Source organism: Lepidochelys kempii, chromosome 2, assembly GCF_965140265.1.
Source record: "Lepidochelys kempii isolate rLepKem1 chromosome 2, rLepKem1.hap2, whole genome shotgun sequence".
NCBI classification, from domain to species: Eukaryota; Metazoa; Chordata; order Testudines; family Cheloniidae; genus Lepidochelys; species Lepidochelys kempii.
In genome coordinates, this window is record NC_133257.1 from 184049089 (window position 1) to 184069394 (window position 20306).

The 20306-nt window shown below is 41.2% G+C and overlaps 1 protein-coding gene across 3 annotated transcripts in view; it reads right to left on the reverse strand.

Moving 5' to 3' along the window:
- ITGA9 (integrin subunit alpha 9) overlaps nt 1-20306 on the reverse strand; it is a 294601-nt gene that overhangs the window by 231632 nt on the left and 42663 nt on the right. For all 3 annotated transcript variants that reach the window (XR_012157453.1, XR_012157452.1, XM_073332985.1), the window contains exons 8-14: nt 17656-17724; nt 13248-13385; nt 10210-10315; nt 8870-8964; nt 5588-5678; nt 4993-5038; nt 773-927 (exon numbers count right to left, since the gene is read on the reverse strand). Coding sequence is in view for 1 of the 3 variants with exons in the window: in XM_073332985.1 (XP_073189086.1) it covers nt 773-927; nt 4993-5038; nt 5588-5678; nt 8870-8964; nt 10210-10315; nt 13248-13385; nt 17656-17724 (700 nt within the window). In the remaining 2 variants the exon portion in view is untranslated. The remainder of the gene's footprint in view (nt 1-772; nt 928-4992; nt 5039-5587; nt 5679-8869; nt 8965-10209; nt 10316-13247; nt 13386-17655; nt 17725-20306) is intronic.

Consider the following 20306-nt stretch of genomic DNA (forward strand, 5'->3'; position numbering starts at 1 on the left):
GTTTAACTATCCCAGACTCAGGTGATAATGGGGCAGATCCTGGCTAGCCCTAGTGGCTAGCAGCTGCTTCTTACTTGTGCACAGTACAGGGGAGGGAATAAAGAGTCCGTCCACCCCTTGTGTGGCCCACATAAGGTCCAAGAAGAATTTCACTTTGTACAGTCAGGGAAGCACAGGCACTCCAAAGGTACTTCAAAGAGGGCAGGGAATAGGTGGAGCTATGGCTTGCCCCCTCTTTCTGCTGGCCAGGCACATAGGAGAATATGCTACAAATATGAATATGCCCTATAAAAGTTGCTCCCTCTGGAGCAGCACAGCTCCACACCACTTCCGGTGCTGGACAGTGCCAAAATGGCATGATCGAGTCCAAACTCTATACCACAGCATTATATTATTTATGCATACATACATACATACACACACACACACACAAAGCATTATATGTACCTATTATATAATAGATATATGTAATATTTCAACATGATCATAATACTGCTTTGTACTTACACAGTTCCTTTCATCCAAGATTCTCAAAGCTCTTTAAAAATATTAAAGAAGCTTGAAAATATCCTTGTTAGTAGAGTAAGAATTTTTATTTTATACCCATTGCATAGATGAATAAACTGAGACACTGTAAATTATTTGCCCAAAGCAGCAATTGGTGTCAGCAATTAAACTGAGGAATCCTTTAAGCACGCCTCATGTATCACTAAAACCCAGCCTTCTCTAGAGTTACATATGGCATGAGAACCATTTTATGGACACACATTACCTATTTCTCCTGGAACACGTTTGCCGTTGAAAAGAAAGCAGACTGTGACATTGAGGCAGTTCACCTGCTGCAAGCCATCATGGCACTGGGGAGCTGTGATATTGATGGAAGCTGGCAGGAAAATGGAGAGGTCCATTGTAATGACAGGTCTAGATCTGGAGACCAATGAAGAAGTATAATTTAGTTTGGCTTCAGAGGGATGTTTCTCAACCAGATGAAAATAAAGCAAAATTGGTAAACACTTGGTATCAAGTAGACATTAAAAAACAACACTGTGAACCTTAGAACAGATTCGGCGTTCTTCTAGCACTTCCCTCAGCCAGCAAGGGAGACCCATATCCTACTATATCAGTGGCTGAAGTGAGATATCAGATTTTTGTTGATAAACTGTACTTCCAATATTTGAGCACACCATGCATGACCAGATGTGACCAATAATAAATAATCTCTAGTCAAAGGTGTATTAGAGACTTCATGATGAGAGGGGAGGGTAATGAGATTAGCGCATTAGAGACCGAAGACAATAACCTCACTTAGGCATGTTCACTGGCTAGGGAGCTCAGAAGAGAAAACGGCCTGGGGCCAGGAGGAAAGGGTAAGCAAACACTAATGTTCCATATAATGCTCTAGCAGCAGCATTCATTAAGCTAAACTTGAGGAAAAACAAGGGTGGGGTAATTTTTCTTAGTAGTGCCAGATGCGTTAGGTGCATTACACTCCCACCATGGAGGGTGGGGAAATGTTCAGCTAATTCCCCCATGCCATGCACTGGCAATTTACAGTCCTCCTTTGACTTCACTGAATTAAGTTCTGACAGTTCCCCGTGTGTTACGAATGACAGCTTTCCACTTTTGCAGCCTATGACCTGGGCTGTTGCTATGGTTATTTCAGGTTGAAGAAGAGTTCAGCCAGAGTCATGCCTCAATCACAGGGCCATGAGGGCGAGGTATTGGTTTTCTGTGCCACGTGACCCAGTAAGTGCAGAAGGCTTGGAGCAAGGGGTTAAGAAATGAAGGCCCCAGTCCTGCAATGAAAATCAGTTTCAATGCAGGATCAGAGCCCAATACGCATGAACTGTTATTCTTAGTGCTTTCAGTTCTGCAGCTCTTAAGTACGAATACATTATTCCAAAGGTAACTCAAGTAATAAACCTCCCACACACTCCAAAAATGTGCAGCAAACAGCAGATTCAGTTCTAAGGTGGGCTCAGGAGCCACGCACTGCATAGGAGCAGACAACATTAGGACTCACTCTACAAGCCATTTACATTTGGGGGCTGTGGTTTGTGCTAGTGGTTATAGGCACTTATCAACGCGAGCAACTCAGTCTCTGATGGCAACTCAGTCTCTCTTAACAGTATCTAAAACTAATAATGGGAGTTTGGTATCCATAGAAAAGAGGAAAGAGCAAACTTCCCAGGATCATCTCACATCATGGAAGTGCCTGCACTCAGATGCTTGGGGAGGGGGTAAAATAGATTAACTTGTATATTTACCTAAACATACTATTTTGAAAGCTATGCACTGCATGATATCTTTCAAATTAGCCTTTTTAATGGGTATATATCAAGTTGCAATGCACACACAGAGGCACCATCATCAGCCCCAAATCAAAGTGGCTTCCACAAAAGCTTTTTAATATCATTTGGCAAGACATATATTGTTTTTGGCCAAAAGAATTTACAAGAACTACTGGGGAAAAAAGTATTTTCCTTTACCCTAATCTGAATCCAAACGGCAAGCACAGCACACTCCCTGACTGGCAGTAGCTGTAATTAGTTAGCCTAGACACATGATTAGTCCATAATGCACTAATCTCTAAAGAAATAAACAGGCACCAATTCAGTGATTGGATTCAGGTTGCTACAGTATGTATATTTTCTTGGTGATGTCACAAGAAATCTTCCACCATCGGGACTGGCTCGTGTGTGGCCTGTGGACATGGAGTGAGCTGCTCAGTATTGGATCTGAAGGTCAGAGATCAATCTGGGGCCAGGCCAGGTCAAAACTACAAACTCAGAGTCTGTTACCAAATTGAGAACATGAGGCAAGAATTGGGGATGGGCCAGGCCAGTGTCTTTCACCATAATCAGCAATGATCTTAAGTCAGAGACAGTAAACCAAGATCAGGGTTGGGAGCCCAGCCTAGGCCAAAAGCCAGGAGTCTGGAATCAAGGCAAGACACAGAAAGTGACGTCTAAGGCAGACACACACTGGAGGTCTGCATTTTTCAGTCAACTCCCTGAAATGGCTCCCTGGTTTATAGGTGGAGTGCCACCCAACCAAGAGAATCACAGAGGGCTGTTGCACATGCCCCTTAGAGTAGAACTTCCTGCAGGGCTTAGTCTCTCAGGTCCTCTTGATGGCAAACATGCCAGGCCTGTGGTGGCAACAAGGCACCTGCCTTAAAACCTGCAATCCCTGGTTCTAGGCCCATGTGGTTCTTATATCCCGTTTATCTCTTCACAACAACACTAAAGCAGCATAAGCGTTTGCACCTTTATTTCCTTTTCAAGTTATTTCTGAGGAACAGAGCTCAGAGATTCCATCTGTTGATGTTTCACAACATTTGATGAAAAAGCTAGTGGCTTCCTCTGTTTGTCTGAGTAACAACAGAATATTAATGTTTCTCAAAGAACACAGCACCTGCACCATGAAGTCAACAGGATTTTTTCTAGTGAACAGAAACAGGGCTTTCCTGTATCTAAAAGGATACATTGGGGGATAGACTCATTCCACAACTCTTAATTATTTCTCCAGCCCCATATTTCTTCTATTAAAATGACCATTCCACAAAAGCTTCAATCCAGTTCCATCCAGTTCTTGACACTGTTGTTTTATTAAACATTAGACTGTTTATTCAGAATGTAGTTATTAGCAAAAATAGCCCAAAATATGAATCAGCATAAAAGTAAAAATTTCCTCTTCCAAGGGCGCCTTTCATCTGAGAAAGTCAAAGTACTCTGCAAAAAATTAATTTAGCTGCACTACATCCCTGTGAGCTACTGTATGTAAGTATCATGAACCCCATTCATAGATGTGAAAACAGACATGAAAGTTCAGGTGAGTGGCCCAAGGTCACACAGCAAGTCAGTAGCAGAACCCAGAGTTCTCAAGGGCAGCCCAAAGAACAGTAAATTGCAGCAATCTAACCTCTTGATGTAGCCTCTTGATCTCTTTTCTAATGCCATATTAGAGATATCATATTCCATATTTAGTAACATGATTTTGGAGATTTGATAGACACCTATATTAGCAGCACTCAACATTGTGCCACATGAGCTTTAGCCATTGCACAGGTCATTTATCATCTTGACTATAACCCCACCACCTCCTCCTCCTCTGTGGCTGCCTGATATTCACTTGCTGCCCCTCAAAGTCTACCCAACAAAATGCAGGAAAAAAACATCTTCCTCACTTGTCTCTCTAACTGTTTCAATACCCTCCTTGAGTCCTTGCAGTGACTTCCAGTCTCCTGCCACATAAAGTTCAAATTCCTCATCCTTACCCTCAAAGTTCTGCCCTGCCTATGCCTCACTATTCTAGCCCCACTACATCCTCTTCACTCTTCCAATTTGTCACACCTTGTAGCTTCCCTGATCTCCACCACCAACAAGCAACTCCATGGCACCTGCACATCTCAAAATAGCTGTCCAGATCCTGCTTGCATTGCAACCTCACTCTTCTTCAAATCCTTCCAGGCTCACTTCTTTCCCTCTAAACTTCCAACACTGAGCTACATTCCTACACCATCCATTGCTGCCCTCTTGCCACAATTTTTGTTTCCTTAAATCAAACAATATTTGTACAGATAAAAACAAAAAAAAAATCCACACAAATTCAAGTGACTATATAAACAACTCAATTATCTTTCCATAAAGGAATCCGTGAGGTGTGTATATCAGTGATAACAAAAGCACATCTCAATCTGTTATTTCTATAACCCTTACTCACCCCAAACTACCAACACCCATCTTTTTATTTGGCATCCCTTGCTGTGTGTCTAAATTAGATAAGTTCTTTAGGGTTGGGTCCCATCTTTTATTTATTCTGTAAGATACCATGCACACCTAGTGGGTACAGTATACAAAATAATCTAACTTGTTTCTTCTGACCATAATGAAAAAGAAAAGAAAAATTATTGTAGGAAGACTGAGAAACCACATAACCAATAAACAGGAACCAGAAAAACATCATACAAATGGAAGAAATTGATCTCACCTTAGAAGCACCACATTGTCTGACATGAAGGCCCCAATGGTCACATCTGAAAACAAAGTTTCATAACTTTTATTGTTACAATGGCATTTGAAGGACACAGAAACCAAATCCTTGTAGTCTGTTTATTCATGACAGTTTTTCAGTTGTAAAATATGTACGAATAAATAAAATATTTCCCCATTCCCAACTTAGTTCTGCCAATCAATACATCACGTTTGTTTTGCCTGCACTGGGACTGCAAAATTGGGTTCTTCAGGTCACTCCAGTTCTCTCTTTTTGTATCATCTCAGCTCAATTTTTTTCCATTAAACAGAAACGAAACTTCTTCCTAGGAAGCTAAAATTCTCAACTTTGTTTCTCAGCCCTGTATCATAGGTTCTAAACCCATACAACTGAACCTGGGGTGTCTATGAGATAGACTAATAATGTCAGCAGCTTTCACTGAGTGAGGAAGACAGACAGACACCTACACTTCACACTGTAAGCTTTCCTGTTACTGATCTGAAGGAGCTTTAGTAAGCAATATGGAAACTACTTAATATACTATATTTATCTGCTGCTTTTTTTATTGTTGTTATAATCATAGTAAACATACCCGGATAACCATTTCCATCCATATCAACTCCTCCAGATATGGATTGGCCAAACATCCGCAGCATTGGGTTTATAGTTTGCCCAGACAGTTTCTGCAACAGATAGTATAGAAGTGGAATCACCAAAAGGAATCAAAATTAATATAAAGCACCACTTTATGGCTCTTCTCTCAGGGCCCGATTCTCATTTACATTGAGGCCCCCTTTTACTACCAAAGCACTATTGGAACCTGACCTTACAAACCATGATCCTGCAAACCCTATTCATACGTGTAAATCCCATGATCTCTTAAGTGAGAAATTGTTTTCTGGTCTTGACTTGAGTTAAAAGTTAGTGTTGATTAAAATAATACATAAATTACAAATCATTCATATAGATAGATAGATAGATAGATAGATAGATAGATAGATAGATAGATAGATAGATAGATAGATAGATAGATAGATAGATAGATAGATAGACAGACAGACAGACAGACAGACAGACAGACAGACAGACAGAAAAAACGAACAGCATATCAAATATATTATTTATAGAAGACAGGGTCTAATTTTGTATTCCACATAACCTTTTCCATCACCTGCAATCATATGATTAAGAGATTTATGGAGCATCATTAAAAAAATTTATGGTTAATTTAATTGAAACATCAAATCTAATATGACCACTTACTCTAAAAAAGAGTTTGTCAACGTGTTCAAGGTCAAAATGAGGGCGATTCATTGCCATATGCAGTTGGAAATTCTGTTTTTCCACGAGCTATCATACAGTATTTGGTACCAGCTCTGATGCCATATCTCATTTCTGTCTCCCCAACCCAGAGGGTTTCTTAAAAATCATTAACACACAGGAACTTTCCTTAAATAGTTAAAAAGGCAAATGTTTTATCTGGAACAAATCAAGATATTAAAACCTCATCTTCCAAGCCAGCCACATGGCCCACAGGCTCCTGTGTATTACAGTCTGATGCAAAAGAAAGGAGATCCGAGTTCAAAAAGGGGTCCAATCACAGAAGTTAGATGGAAAAGTCCTATAACAGGGTTGCTGGTGGTGCTTCACGGTCTTTTACAGGCTACAATACTTCCTTGTCCAGCCCATACAAGAACATTAATAGTAGTCAAAACGTCATGCAGGAAATTCATTAAAAGAGAAAATTCAAAACCAATACAGCAGTCAAAAAAAGAGATCCTGTAAAACAAACCTGTGATCCTAAAGGCCAGTTCTAAAGGGTAAACTATGCTTTAAAACAAACAGAGCTAAACTTTCCCACTCAAGGGCAGTTAACATTAGGCAACTGGAAGAAACTTGTTCCTCACATTACACTTACATCATAGAACGTGATTAAGTTTTTGGGAGGTCCCTAATAGGGTGGTAAATTCTGCCTACAGATATCCCACAGACATCTGCAGGCTATTATGGTATAAATGCTGAGGTATAATGCTGTTCTCCTTTAAGTGCCATGAATGAAAACAGCAAGCCATGAAGCTTAGACAGACAGTATTTATTTAGCACATACATTATGCTGCAAGCCAATTCAGCTGCTTTAGCTCAGAGCCACCCCTAAACTTGCTGTGGGGGAGTGAGGCACAGATATAGATAATGATTTAAAGTAGAAAAGGGAATGAAAAGGGTGAAAATTTATATGATATGGGACACTTCCCCTCTGAGCTTGTTTAAAGGAGGAAATCCAGGGCCTCTGGATGGCTCAGGGGCATGATAATAGGATACACAAAGCCTTTCACCTCAAGGAGGTGGGTTCAAATCCAGGCCAGGTAGGTAAGGAACAAAAGTTGCAAGCATTTAATGGCTGTTTGGTGGCATATGAAAAATGAATTGGTGGCTTCAGTCTAGTCCCTTTGGGATAGGTACTAGGATACATTCTAAAAATACTGCCACAGTTGGTATCCTTACTGGCAGCCTCAAAAGAGAGGCCAAGGAAGGAAAAGGGCACCAGGACAGAACAATGGATGTCTTTTAATCCTCTAGAAGTGGTCTCTCCCAGGCAGGAATGAGGGGCAGGTGTACTGTATTTGCCCACTTTGCTGTGTGAGGGGAGGAGCAAGAACTTCAATCTGCAGCACTGTCAATGTGTCTTTCTAACGCACTAAATTTCCTCAAAAATGAAAAACAAAAACTCCAATCTGGATATGCAGGCGATTAGAAGCCCAGAGTCTCCTACCAAATGAGAAGATCCCCACTTCCAGCAACTATTGTTGAGAAGAGAGTGCAAAGCTGAGCCATACATATGCCACAAATTATCACATTTTAGAAGTATCATAAAACTGTTTTAACTCTCTTTGTAAAAACGATGCATACTGTACATACAGTAAAAGGCAGAAGGACTAATCCCTTACAGTCTATTAAAGAGTCTCCACTGTAACCACTAAATCCTTTATTCTGCTTAAATTGGTTTACTATGTAGGATCTCTCCCAGCAACAAAAAATATTTAGATCAGACCTTCAAATAGCCGGGGGGGGGGGGGAACGGGGCACAAAATCTGCCTTTGCAAAAGCTTGCTAGACAAATATTAAAGACCATGGGGCATGTTTTAATGGGATGTATAGGATTTTATCTTCTTAATTCCCAAGATGCAAAGACTAAATTACCCTAGAATTATATTTAATACTTCATTGCCTGTATGGAATACATAGGCAGTTTTTACTTCATGGTGGTTTGGTAAAGTGGAACCTCAAGACTGCTCTCCTGACACCTTCTCCTACTGGGAGAAGGAGTACCTCAAAGTACCCAAGTGTGCTTCTGCAGAAGGAATCCTTAGAATCTTTTCCTTCTCGCTAAGTCTGGTCCTGCTGGGAAGAGAGCAGGGTCAGATTCTGCTCACTCGCCCCCTGCAAAAATCTGCTCTGCCATTCCAGTGCCTGTGTCTGTCCTTTCCAAGGACTGCTGTCACTGAAATACCCTCTCCCCAAGACTCCATCTACATGGGAAAGGATGCTACATCTGAGAAGTGTATTTAAACATGGTTCAAACAAAATGGCTCATGCTGACCCATTCTGGAATTGTTTGCCTGGCCAGAGAGGATGGGCCAAACGTCATTAGAAACTATGTGCAAAATAGAACGCTGAAGTCTCAGCTCCTAACTAGGCTCAGGTATAGAGTCTGAATTGATGCAGACTACACCTACAGAGACACACCAGCTACAGAAGAAGAGGGAATCAAACGGTGTAGTGAACAGAGAGATTACTGCTTCCTGTCACAATGCTTTACCCATACATTTGGCGCATTTCTGCAGGACCTGACAGAGTGACTCAAACAACAAGTTACCATAGAATACTGCGGAACAATGCCACTTGAGTCTCCATGGTAGATATACACTGCTCCCACGTAGTCATCCTCCTTAGGGGACCCAATGGCGACATCTGCATATGTAAAAGAATGTGAACTGAAAACATGTCACAGTCCTTTCCCTTTCCACTCTTCCCATTTCATCCGTTTACAGAAGCCCACTGCTGCAGGCTGAAACAACTCATCACAAGAAGGAGGATCATGCCATTACTGGTGCACACTTAGCTACAAATAGTTATCCAGTTTAACGAACAGCTCATTAAATTCCTTTTTAATTTATACCTATTTTGGCATCTAAGAAGAAACATGTCTCTTAGTTATAAAAATGTGTTTATTCCCACCAGCCTGCTCCAAAGGCATTTAACAGTCCTTTCATCTGACCAGCCCTGGGTGGACCAGCATTGCACATCAAGACACCACTGGCCCAGGGAGTACAAGCCAACCACTCTGCACTGTGACAATAGTGTTTGAAACACCAAGTTTCCAAAGTCAAGTTAGGTCAAGTGGGTTGTTTTTCCAAACACAGAGGGGAACGAAAGGGCTGCTGAGTGTCTTGGAGGATGTATATTCAGACACACATGCTAAGCCAACCAGTCCTTTTGAAGTCCTTAGTCTGCCAGAAATCACTGCGGCAAACTTGCTGGTGTCAACACTCCATTCTCACCTATTGTTATCACAGTGTATGACCTTGTACAAGACAGCCCATGAAAGAAACTGGACTGTAGGTTACAGGGGCAACTGACAATAAATAGAATATACAATGGGAGGCATTAAGAGCTACATGTTAAATGTATTTTCTGATAAGAAGCCCCAGTTACGCCAATAAATGGGATATGGGAATAGCCTTGAGACAGAGGATGCCAAATGTTACACAAAAGATAATGTGGTTTTCCTTTTGTTTAGGGACAGCCTAAGAGTCATTAGTAATGACATATACAATGGGATTTTAAAAAAAGCAGAAAGGAAATAGACCAAATGCCCAACTTTGCCCTAAGTTACCCAGGTATAACTCATGTTGAAATCAAGGGGAGTTACACCCATGTTCGGTTTAATTAGTCAAAACAGCTTTACCAGAAAGTGGCATCTAGAGCTTGATTCACCACAGCATTATTCCAGTCTTCAGAAGAGATAATTTCCAAAGGAGTAATGCTGTGGCAAATCAGGCCATCTATTTGAAAGGTTTTCCGATGTGAACTAGAATGATAATGCTTCCACCTCTAATTTGAAATAGGATTTGATGATAAAGTCCCTGTAATAATTTTTTTTAAAAAGCCAGACTTGGCTAGAAACAGAACATGGCAGAATGGAAATGCACTGACCTGAGTATCCATCATCATCAATATCTCCTAGGGTGGCCATGCTTTCCCCAAAGTGTGCATTGTAGGCATTGTCACCGTTCAGAACAAGCTGCTCTTCCAGGACTCCCTAGCAACAGGAAATAGGACAGGCTAAGGAAAACAGAGTGTTGAAAGCTACAGGGCCTCCCTGCCGGAACACACGAAACTCAGGAAACACCTGGGGCAGAACTGCAGTGTGACTTCTGAACTGCTATAGAAGCCCCAGTGAATGCAGCTTGCCTGGATATATAAAACAAAAAAGTTAAACACAATCAATCTAATTGACCCCAAAAGTGATTTGAACTAGGCAGAACACACCACCGGCCAAACTCCTTAGTCACATATCATAATTCAAGAAGCTATGTTCTACAGGAATACCCACATATGTGAGTTCATGTGAAGAGCCCTGGATTTTTCATGACTATGGTAGAACAGGCACCAATTAAGTGACTATGCTAGCTGATAACTACTCCCCTGAACTTAGAACTGAAGTGGGAAAGAAGAGAATGCTTTTAAGAACACAGAAACATCACATATTAATTAATTCTCTATGCTCCAAAAATCCCCCGGTGATGACCTTACCTCATCTTTTTTAAGAACAAGGTTAGGAATTCTGCACGGGATTTTCAAAAGTGCTCAGCCTTGGTCTAAATCTGCTCCCTTGGAACTCAATGAAAGCGGGGTTAGGGCTGTACTGACTGTTTTTGAGAATCCCAATTTTTGTCTCTTTATACCCAGGAAAAAGGACTAATATGAACGATGTAATCAATATGCCAACAGCCAGAGGACTTGTTTGGCTCACTAAGTTTATCCATACATTGAACAACACTATTCAGTTCTTGTCCTGTTGGCATACTGTATCAAAGAATGCAGTTCTTAATCAGGATTTACTCAGGCAAAGCGCCCACCGAATTTAGCAGAGGTTTCCCTGGGCAGAGACTGCAGGATGTGTGTCACAGGATTTGAAAACTCCTAAATTATGCCTACACTATAGCGCTAATACCGACGCTCTAAGCCGAAAGGAGAGAGCTCTCCTGTCGACTTAATTACTCCATCCCCCAAGAGTGGCGGTAGCTGTGTCACTGTGTTGAGACAGCACTGTTCACTACGGTGCTTATATTGATGTTACTTATGTCGCTCACGGGGGTGGTTCATTCACATCCCTGAGTGACATAAGTTATACCAAAGTGGTAGGGGGTAGACTTTGCGTGTTAGAGAGCAAGGGAAAGAATGGATGAATGTAAAATGAAGAATAAAGGACAGCTAGAGTCAATGAAAGAGAGAGAGAGAAAGCCCAGAACAAACTGACTTTTGCATTCACATGCCAGCAGATGGCAACTCATGCCCACCCACTTTCTAGCCAACCCCATTTGAGTGAGCTTTAATTTCTTGCAATGCATCCTCAAAAGGAAAGGAACATTTCCACAAGAAAAAAATCCCTTAATTACTCAAGCCAACCTCAAGAGCCCACCTCAAGTGTTCAGATTTTTTCATTTTCCCCCTTTGTGAATGAAAACAGTACATTAATACAGTCTTTTTCTTGGCTGCAGGGAGCTGCTGACATTAAAATAATCCTCCAAGATGAAGTTGGGACACAGAGAATGGGGCGGGGGGAGAAGAGAGAAAGCGTGCACTCCTGTATATGTTACTTGTTTCTTTAGAGCACACACTGCCAGTGGTTAGATATAAGTATCAAATCTATCATAATGCCACATGTTCGGGCTACAAAGTAATACTCTACATGCCATCAGGGTTATCTCTTATGGTGTAAGTGTCATCTGAGTGGTGTGGGTGAGAGAATTGAAATGAAGTGGAGTTGTTCTGGCATCCATACCACAAAAATCCCAATCCTACAAATAGTTATTCATGTAACTTTACTTCATGTAGGAAGCCCCAACGAAGTCAAGGTTGGAGGAAGGAGAAACTGCTAATAGAACCTCCAGTTGTTTTATTTAATACATCATTTATAGACACACATAATTCACCTTTTCACCATGAGCTCTTTGGGACAGGGATTGTCATTTACTCTAGGTTGGACAGCACCTAGCACAGTGGGATCCCAATGTGGTTGACCTCTAGGCACTACTGCAACCAAACATTGAATAAGCAGCAGACCAAAGTGGAATAAAAAAATCAGGGCTCATTTCAAGGATTGTTAATTGACAACTGAATTAACCCAAATGCAAGTCTGGTTTTTCACACAGTCCATAGGACTTGGGAGTACATTTAACTTCCAGCAAAAATATATTATTAAAGTTACAAAAAGGAAGTTAATGTGAACCCAATAGTGCTACTGTTGAATCCAATGAAAAATATCCCATTGACTTAAAGGGAGGAACATTGGGACCTATATGTAAAAAATATAGCTCAATTCTTAGAGTCAGTTTGAAAAGGCACTTTTATAAATACATTTTCCCTGAAAAAATATATGCACTTTATTTTTCTTTAAACACTGTGTACTTATCTTCTTTGCTACTCCAGAAAGTCAAAGTTCAGAATATCACAAGACTACAGTTGTGCAATGTGAAATTCAGTGGTTTCCGTTGAAGGGGCTTTCCACTGTAGGCTTTCAATAAATAGCACCAAATAATAACACAAATCTATTCATTAGTTTCTCTTCACATGGATTCTCAAATCCCTGGTGTTTTGTTTTGAGTTGTGGGTTTGAACGACCATCCAAAACACAAAGAATAACTCTGGTCAAAGCAGCTGATTTTCAGTTGGTTTTGACATCAAAAGCATGGAAATCCACCAATACCACCAAGTTTCAACATAAAACCAGAAATTTTCCCAAGCTTCCTCAAAAGATTCACAACATTTTCATGACCAGGAACTGACTCCTGAGTTTGTAAAAAAAACAAAAAAAACAAAAAAAAACCATGGTACCAGATGATTTTTGCCTGGCTTCATGTTTTGTTGGAAACATACACATGCCATGTATGTAAGACACCAAATTTCTTGGTAAACCACAACTGGGCTGACCCACCCTCTCCACATGCTCATCCACTTTGCATACTCACATTTCCTCTGTTGATATAGACTGTGACTTGACCCTCATCCCTGATCTCAGAAAACATGGGTGCTCCAACCAGCAGGTCTGAAAGTCCATCCGAGTTCAGATCAACTGCACATAAGGAGGAGCCAAAGTAAGAGCCCATCTGTAACCAAGCCGAGTCACAACAAAGCATTCAGTATCTGCCCACACACAGGAGGAAATCATTTTTGTTTTTTTAACATCAAGTGATGACTTGCTGCTTTATCTCACACTAGCAGCCCTAAGGAGAAACCTTAGGGAATTTTTTGGCAAGAATTAGGTACTTTATTATAACTGTGCATCAGCTCAGACAGTTTGTAGAAGGAATAAAACTCACATTCCAAGACATACTTAAAAGAGGCACTAAACGGCCTTACTTTAGAACAGCTTTTGCTTGGCAAATATCTAAAATGAGGAAGAGGAGAATTAGCAGCCTGGCCCAAGGTTTTCAGATGTGGCCAGTGATTTTTGAGGCCCAATGTCACACAACTGAATGGGGCCTGATTTTCAGAGGGTGCGTGCTCAGCACTTGCTAAAATCATGCCACTTTTCAAGCTGTCTCAAGCTGAAGTCCCCAAAAATAGAGGCACCCAAAAATCACTTGTCATTCTTGAAAATCTTTTTCCTAGTCTTTTTAAATTTCTCACCATCAATCAGAAAGAAAAGTAGTGGGCTGACTGCAGGATATTTCCATGCCAAGCAGCTATATTTGCATCAACAGGTTACTTCCAGTTCATGAGATGCGAGCTGACATACCCTTACAGCCCTCCAACTGCAAGCTAGTCAGCCTAAGGCCCTAAGTCTGCAATCCCTACCACACAGAACTCCCATTGGTTTCAGTGGGAGTTTCATGCCCAGAACTTGCAGAATCAAGCCCTAAATGTGTAGTCAATTTCTATCTGCAATGAAAGGTATCAGGTGAGACATTTAGGAAAGAGAATAAAAGACTTAGGTGTATTATCAGATCTATTTAAAATACCTATTATTGTAGAACATTAAATACTAATCACCCACCCAAATAGACCCTTAAACCACATTTGAGGTTTGATTTAAAACACAAGTAAGGAAACTGAAGGCAAAACCGGACACTGTCTTTAATTCACCCAACTGGCCAAGATATACCAGTGCATACTTCACAGGGCATAGTTACAGCTCATCTGCTAGCACATACTGCTGCTATAGCTACCAAGACTCTCACCAGTGACGGTCTGCCCAATCTGCTCATGAGCATACATGTCACGCTTTGGACTTCAGAGTCCCTCCAGAATCCACAAAGAGAGAGAGCATGAAAACATCAGCGGCAAACCAATGGACTACACACACACTAGCGCATAGCTCTCAAATGTCTCATTTTGACAGACATCACACATTTTAGCCCAAAAACCATCTGCTTTCCATATTAATCAGGTCACCCCTCAGTTTAATTGTTGACAGTTGTTTACATCAGAAATGGAGAAGCATGAAACTGAGATTACAAACAAACTTTTTTTTTTTTAAGTACAACTCCCACAGCATATTACATTTGCTACACACACTGAGTCCCACATTTAGGCCTTGACAGGTGAATAAAACAGAGCTCTGGCCAGCCTATTAGGGTATATCCATACAGCTGTTGGGAGCATGCTTCCCAGCACAGATACCTAGACTCATGCTGGCACTGCTGAAGCTAACATGCTAAAAACAGCAGCATGGCCATGGTGGCAAGGGTGATGACTCAGCCTAGCCGCCCAACTACAAAACCTGCCCGAACCGCAGCAGCCCCGCTGCCCCTTTTAGCGCATTTGAGCAGAACGAGCACATGCCTGTCTACCCGCACTGGGAAGCACGCTCCCAGCTGCCATGCAGATATACCCGTAGGGATGATGGGAAACAGGCAACAGCCGTTCTGGTGTTCAAGTTGAGAACGTAACATTAATCTACAAAAAGAACAGGAGTACTTGTGGCACCTTAGAGACTGACAAACGTATTTGAGCATAAGCTTTCGTGGGCTACAGCCCACTTCATCGGATACATAGAATGGAACATATAGTAAGAAGATATGTATATATACATACAGAGAAGGTGGAAGTTGCCATACAAAGGAAAGCTTATGCTCTAATAAATTTTAGTCTCTAAGGAGCCACAAGTACTCCTGTTCTTTTTGTGGATACAGACTAACACGGCTGCTACTCTGAAACATTACATTACAAGATTCCACAAACTGCCTGGAAGCCATAAGGACAGCGGGGTGAGCTCAGGATAGCATTTCAGCGTGTAACTCTGATTTTTATGTCTATGTGGGCTCAAGGCCAGACCTTTACTCTCTCGTTATTTTGTAGTTGAATTCCCCTTGTGGATTTTTGTTGTTTATTTTTTTAAAAGCCAGTAATGTTTTAAAACAAAATTCTCATGGGCAGCGAGTTAGAGTTATGAAAAACATGTCACTATGCATTCAGGCAGCTTTAAGGAAAAGGCCGTTATTTACCCAATTGTGCAACGTGGGTGAGTTCATGTTACTGTGAGAACCTTGCGTTTCTGCCTGTGTTTTTATTTGTAACCACAGGGCTGCATTAACTCTTTTCCATATTTGATTTCCCAACCTTTTTTCTCTACAAAAAGAGGGGAGGGGTTAAAACTGCCTGTGTATTATGTTAAGCGTGCATGGGACACGAGAGGCACGAACTCATACCTTTGTTGCTAAAACAGCGTTTGGTTTGAGTTAGCTTCCAGCAATACTCATTAAGTGAACACTGCACATCAAATTACATTTCACTATGGAAAGAGACAGGCAGGCATGTTTGGTTTTTAATAAATTATAGCTCAGATTTTACAGGAAATGGAAGGATGGGGCACATGACAATCTACAAATACTTGAAGGATATAAGCACTAAAGAGGTGCAGAATTATTAATGGTATTTATAAATGGGAATAGTGAGATGAAATTAAGAAAGGAAAAGTTTTGGCTGAGTATCCAAAACACTTCCTGATAGTTCTATGTGTTAAGCTCAGGAATAGTTTTTCAAGAGAACTGATGGAAGCACCATCACTAGGGACATTTAGAAGTAGACTAGAAGAAACACAAGAAAATGCACTGGAGGAAACAATCAGGCACCAGCAGGGAGATGTACTAGATGAACTGATAGGTCTTTTTCCTTTCAAATGTCTGTGATACTAACAGTGCAAAACAAAATAGTGGAGACCTAAAAAATACATTCACTTCATCCACCACCTATTCAACCTGGGGATTTTCTCCCATCCCCTGTGTTTAAGCAACTTTCTATAAAACGTGCTTATGATTCATTAAGACATTGGCAAAATGTTCCAAATACAGGCTGATAACCGCATCACCTAATGTAGCCAAATCCGATTAGTACTGTATACTGTTCAGGGTCTTCATCTCTTTTAGAGCCTCACTGCACTCTGTGCTCTGGCTGTGAGAATACAAGCGGTTCCTTCTGGGCAGCCATGAGCTAGGCAAACAGTCTCTTCCTCAGAGATTTATTCCTAAATAAAGCACAATCCTGTTGTTCCCTAAAGCTGGATCTGCTATGTATTTGTTTTCCTGAGGACATAACACCTATCACCACCAAGGCTCCTGGTCAAGGAGAAGGTGCACTTCTCCCTACCCCAGCATGACCTCACACAGGGAAGTGGAGTTTGAGTAGGTACTACGCGAATATTAAAACACAGGACCAATGTTAGCTCTAAGGAACGAATCCTCAGACCAGCACTCAGGGTAGATGCATGGAGGGAAGAGGAAAACATAATGGAGCTGCTCCACAGCCCACTACTAGAACTCTAATGTACCCAGCTCCTCCTCAGAGGGATAGGGACAGAAGGTCTGGACATATGAGAATCAATTACTATACAGGATCTACCTCTTTCCTAGTTTGTCCTCCACAGCTGAGCTTTGTAGGGCCCCACCCCAAAACCTTGCACTTGGCATAGTGAACTCTCTGCTGTTATGGAGACAGGAACAGGTTTTCCCTTAAAGAGCTTGTCTACACAGCAAGTTACTGCACAGCAAGCCAGGGTTTGAGTCTACAGTACTCGGACGTGCTGCACAGCAACCTCCCACATGAACCCTTTCAGAGTGCAGTGAAAGTCCCAGAGTGCGGCAAGCTGGTACACTGCACATTCACACCCTGGCTTGCAGAAGAGTAACTTGCCATGCAAACAAAGTAAGTTTTTATCAGCTCTAACAGGACTTTTAATTGCAAATATTACCAGACCTTTTACTCCACAATTCCAGCACTGAGCGGATGCTACCACTATGATAGAAAAGGTGGTTGGTCTAAATGATGGATTTAGGACTTCTGGGGATTTTTACACCTAAATCAAACACTTCAGAAGCTATTAATTCAAAACAATATCAATTGAAATAGCCACATCATTTTTTGTCAAGAATCACTCACCTTTTTACCCGATGCCTGAAAAATCTTTACTAAGGAGCCTGATCGCCTGTCTGTTCTGAAAATATAAACCTATCAAATGGAAACAAAAACAAAAGCCGTTACAAACACTGACCACAAGGATAAGTAGTTTATGATGTTATGAATTCATCAGTGCATTCTGGGTACATATGTACTTTACTCATTGTAATAAAGTGATCATTAATATTTGCCAAATTCAAGGTGATCCTCCTGCCTTTTCTAAAACAAAAGATGAAATTCCCATTTTAGTACCAGATATTAGAGGTCTCTTGTCATTATAAGTATTTAAATAGTATCTTAATGCGGCTTTGTGTGTGTTTAAAAAGACCCACTGCATAAAAGCCATAATCTCAAGCAAATATCTCCTGGAAAGGAATAGTAAAGTGCTATATCAGTCCATTTTTTTTCATATGTTGCAAAATTACAAGATATAGCTGCAGCACTTCAACTCGTGTTCACACAAGTTACTCCTAAAATACTCTTTTTAATATATCCTGTACTGCATGTGCTTATATGGTCAGTCAGCATCCACGTTGATGCTTTCTGACATTGTTCCCGCTCTCTGGGTTGTTTTTCATGTAGATTAACTTTCATATTGTTTAGAGTTACTCATTCAGAAAGTACACTATTGAATGAGAATCTTGTTTAAAAATGGCTCTCATTTCCATTCACACTGTTTTATAGGATGTTATGACTGATTCATACAAGATGGCAAATAAGCCACAAAGAGCAACCTTGAGGGTAGATAGCTGGGTCATTAAACCAGTGGGAAGTGTGGAATGTTGAATGAAATGAAAAATCTTCCTTGAAGTAAACACAGAGAGATGTGTGTCATAAAAACATTATACCCTCCTCATTGTGGAAAAAATGGACAAGGCTAGCAGTGGAGAGTCATTATAATGTAGTGATTTGGTCATACTCAAATATAAACCACGTATCAGTTGTCTTTGACTGTCTAATTCAGAGGTTCTCAAAGTGTGGTCCGCAAGCTCCATTCAGGTGGTCCGCAGATAGTTCCCTCTAAGGTGAATGCCTGGGCGGCCGCACACAAGAGAATGAAAGGCCACCCACCTAATTAGTGGAGCCACGCACGCATGGCTCCGCTAATTAGGTGCCTGGACCCTGGAGAAGACGCACATGTAAGGTGAGGTGGTGGCCTTGGGGGAAATAGGGGGCAGGTGGGAGTGGGCAGTGGGGTGAGAAAAGGGGGTGGGGGGAATTTGGGACATGCAGGGCTGCAGAGGCCAGAGAAAGAGGCGACTTTCCCTAGTTCCAGGGCTGTGGCTGCCAGAGAGACACCCGCCCCCTCTTTCCCAGCCCAGCTCAGGGGCTGCCGCAGGGGAAAGAGGGCACATCCATCGCATTAAAAAGGTAAAACTACTCATATTAAAATATGAGTTGTGAGCTTTTATTTGTAGGCCAAAAAACATTAATTATTATTAAGGGTTTTTTTAATATAGTGCTTTTATCCAAAGCTCTTTACAATAGTTAGCTAATGTTACAAATAACATTTGGAAAGATCATTAAGTGATCCGCCAAGACCCTCAGCAATTTTCAAGTGGTCTGTGAAAAAAAAAGGTTTGAGAGCCATTGGTCTAATTGATTAGGTTGTAATACAAGTAAATACAGCAGTGCAAGATCAAAAAGGAGATAGGCCAATATAGACTATTAGATCTTCTGCTCCTAAGGAGGCCAATATACTCCTGGCACAATGTAGGGTATTAGCACTGTCCTACTGTCTCAGAGCAGTACCGCAGCTCATTAATATTTAGCACTGAGGACCAGAAAGAGTAAAGAACCTAACATTTAATAAAATTCTCATTTGCTTGCAACAAGAAACAAGTCTCCACTGAAGTTTTGAGTCACTTGTTAGCTCAGATTTCAGAGTAACAGCCGTGTTAGTCTGTATTCGCAAAAAGAAAAGGAGTACTTGTGGCAGCTTAGAGACTAACCAATTTATTTGAGCATAAGCTTTCGTGAGCTACAGCTCACTTCATCAGATGCATACTGTGGAGTAGCAGAAGAATCTGAAGTCAATTCATCCATTTCTGACCAGCAGGTGTCAGTGTAGTTAATAGGACCGGGCATCCCTTCATCTGTAAAACTGATCATCGGAGCTGAAGACTTGATGTATTAAATTAAATAGTGAATTATTAATGGGCACTTAATAGTTGTGTGCATATGGAGCTTTAAGGTGCTGTATATTTCTCTGAAGCAAATCAAGTACTGTACCATTGCAAACGTTTCCCTTAGACATGGGGGAAGGGTGAGCAGGGGAAAGAGATTATTCTAGATACAATGATATGAAGACAGAGATTACCTTGGGTTTCCCAATGGCCTGGTCCAGAGGAGATGAGAACAGAAGGGCTCTGAGTATTAAACTCCAATTTTGCTGCTGACTTGCTTTGTAATTTTGGACAAGTCACTTAAGCCCCTCAGCCTTAGTTACACCATCAGCAAAATGGGGATAAGTGTAATTCCGATCATAGGGAGGTCGTCGTCATGGCAAATCCCAAAAGCACAAGGACGTCTTTGCAAATCAAGCAGCACCCAGTGCAATCTCTGGCCAAGTGCTCTGGCTGTGTTTTCATTTTATATCCATCCCTGGCAATCTTATCGAGCTACCAATGCTT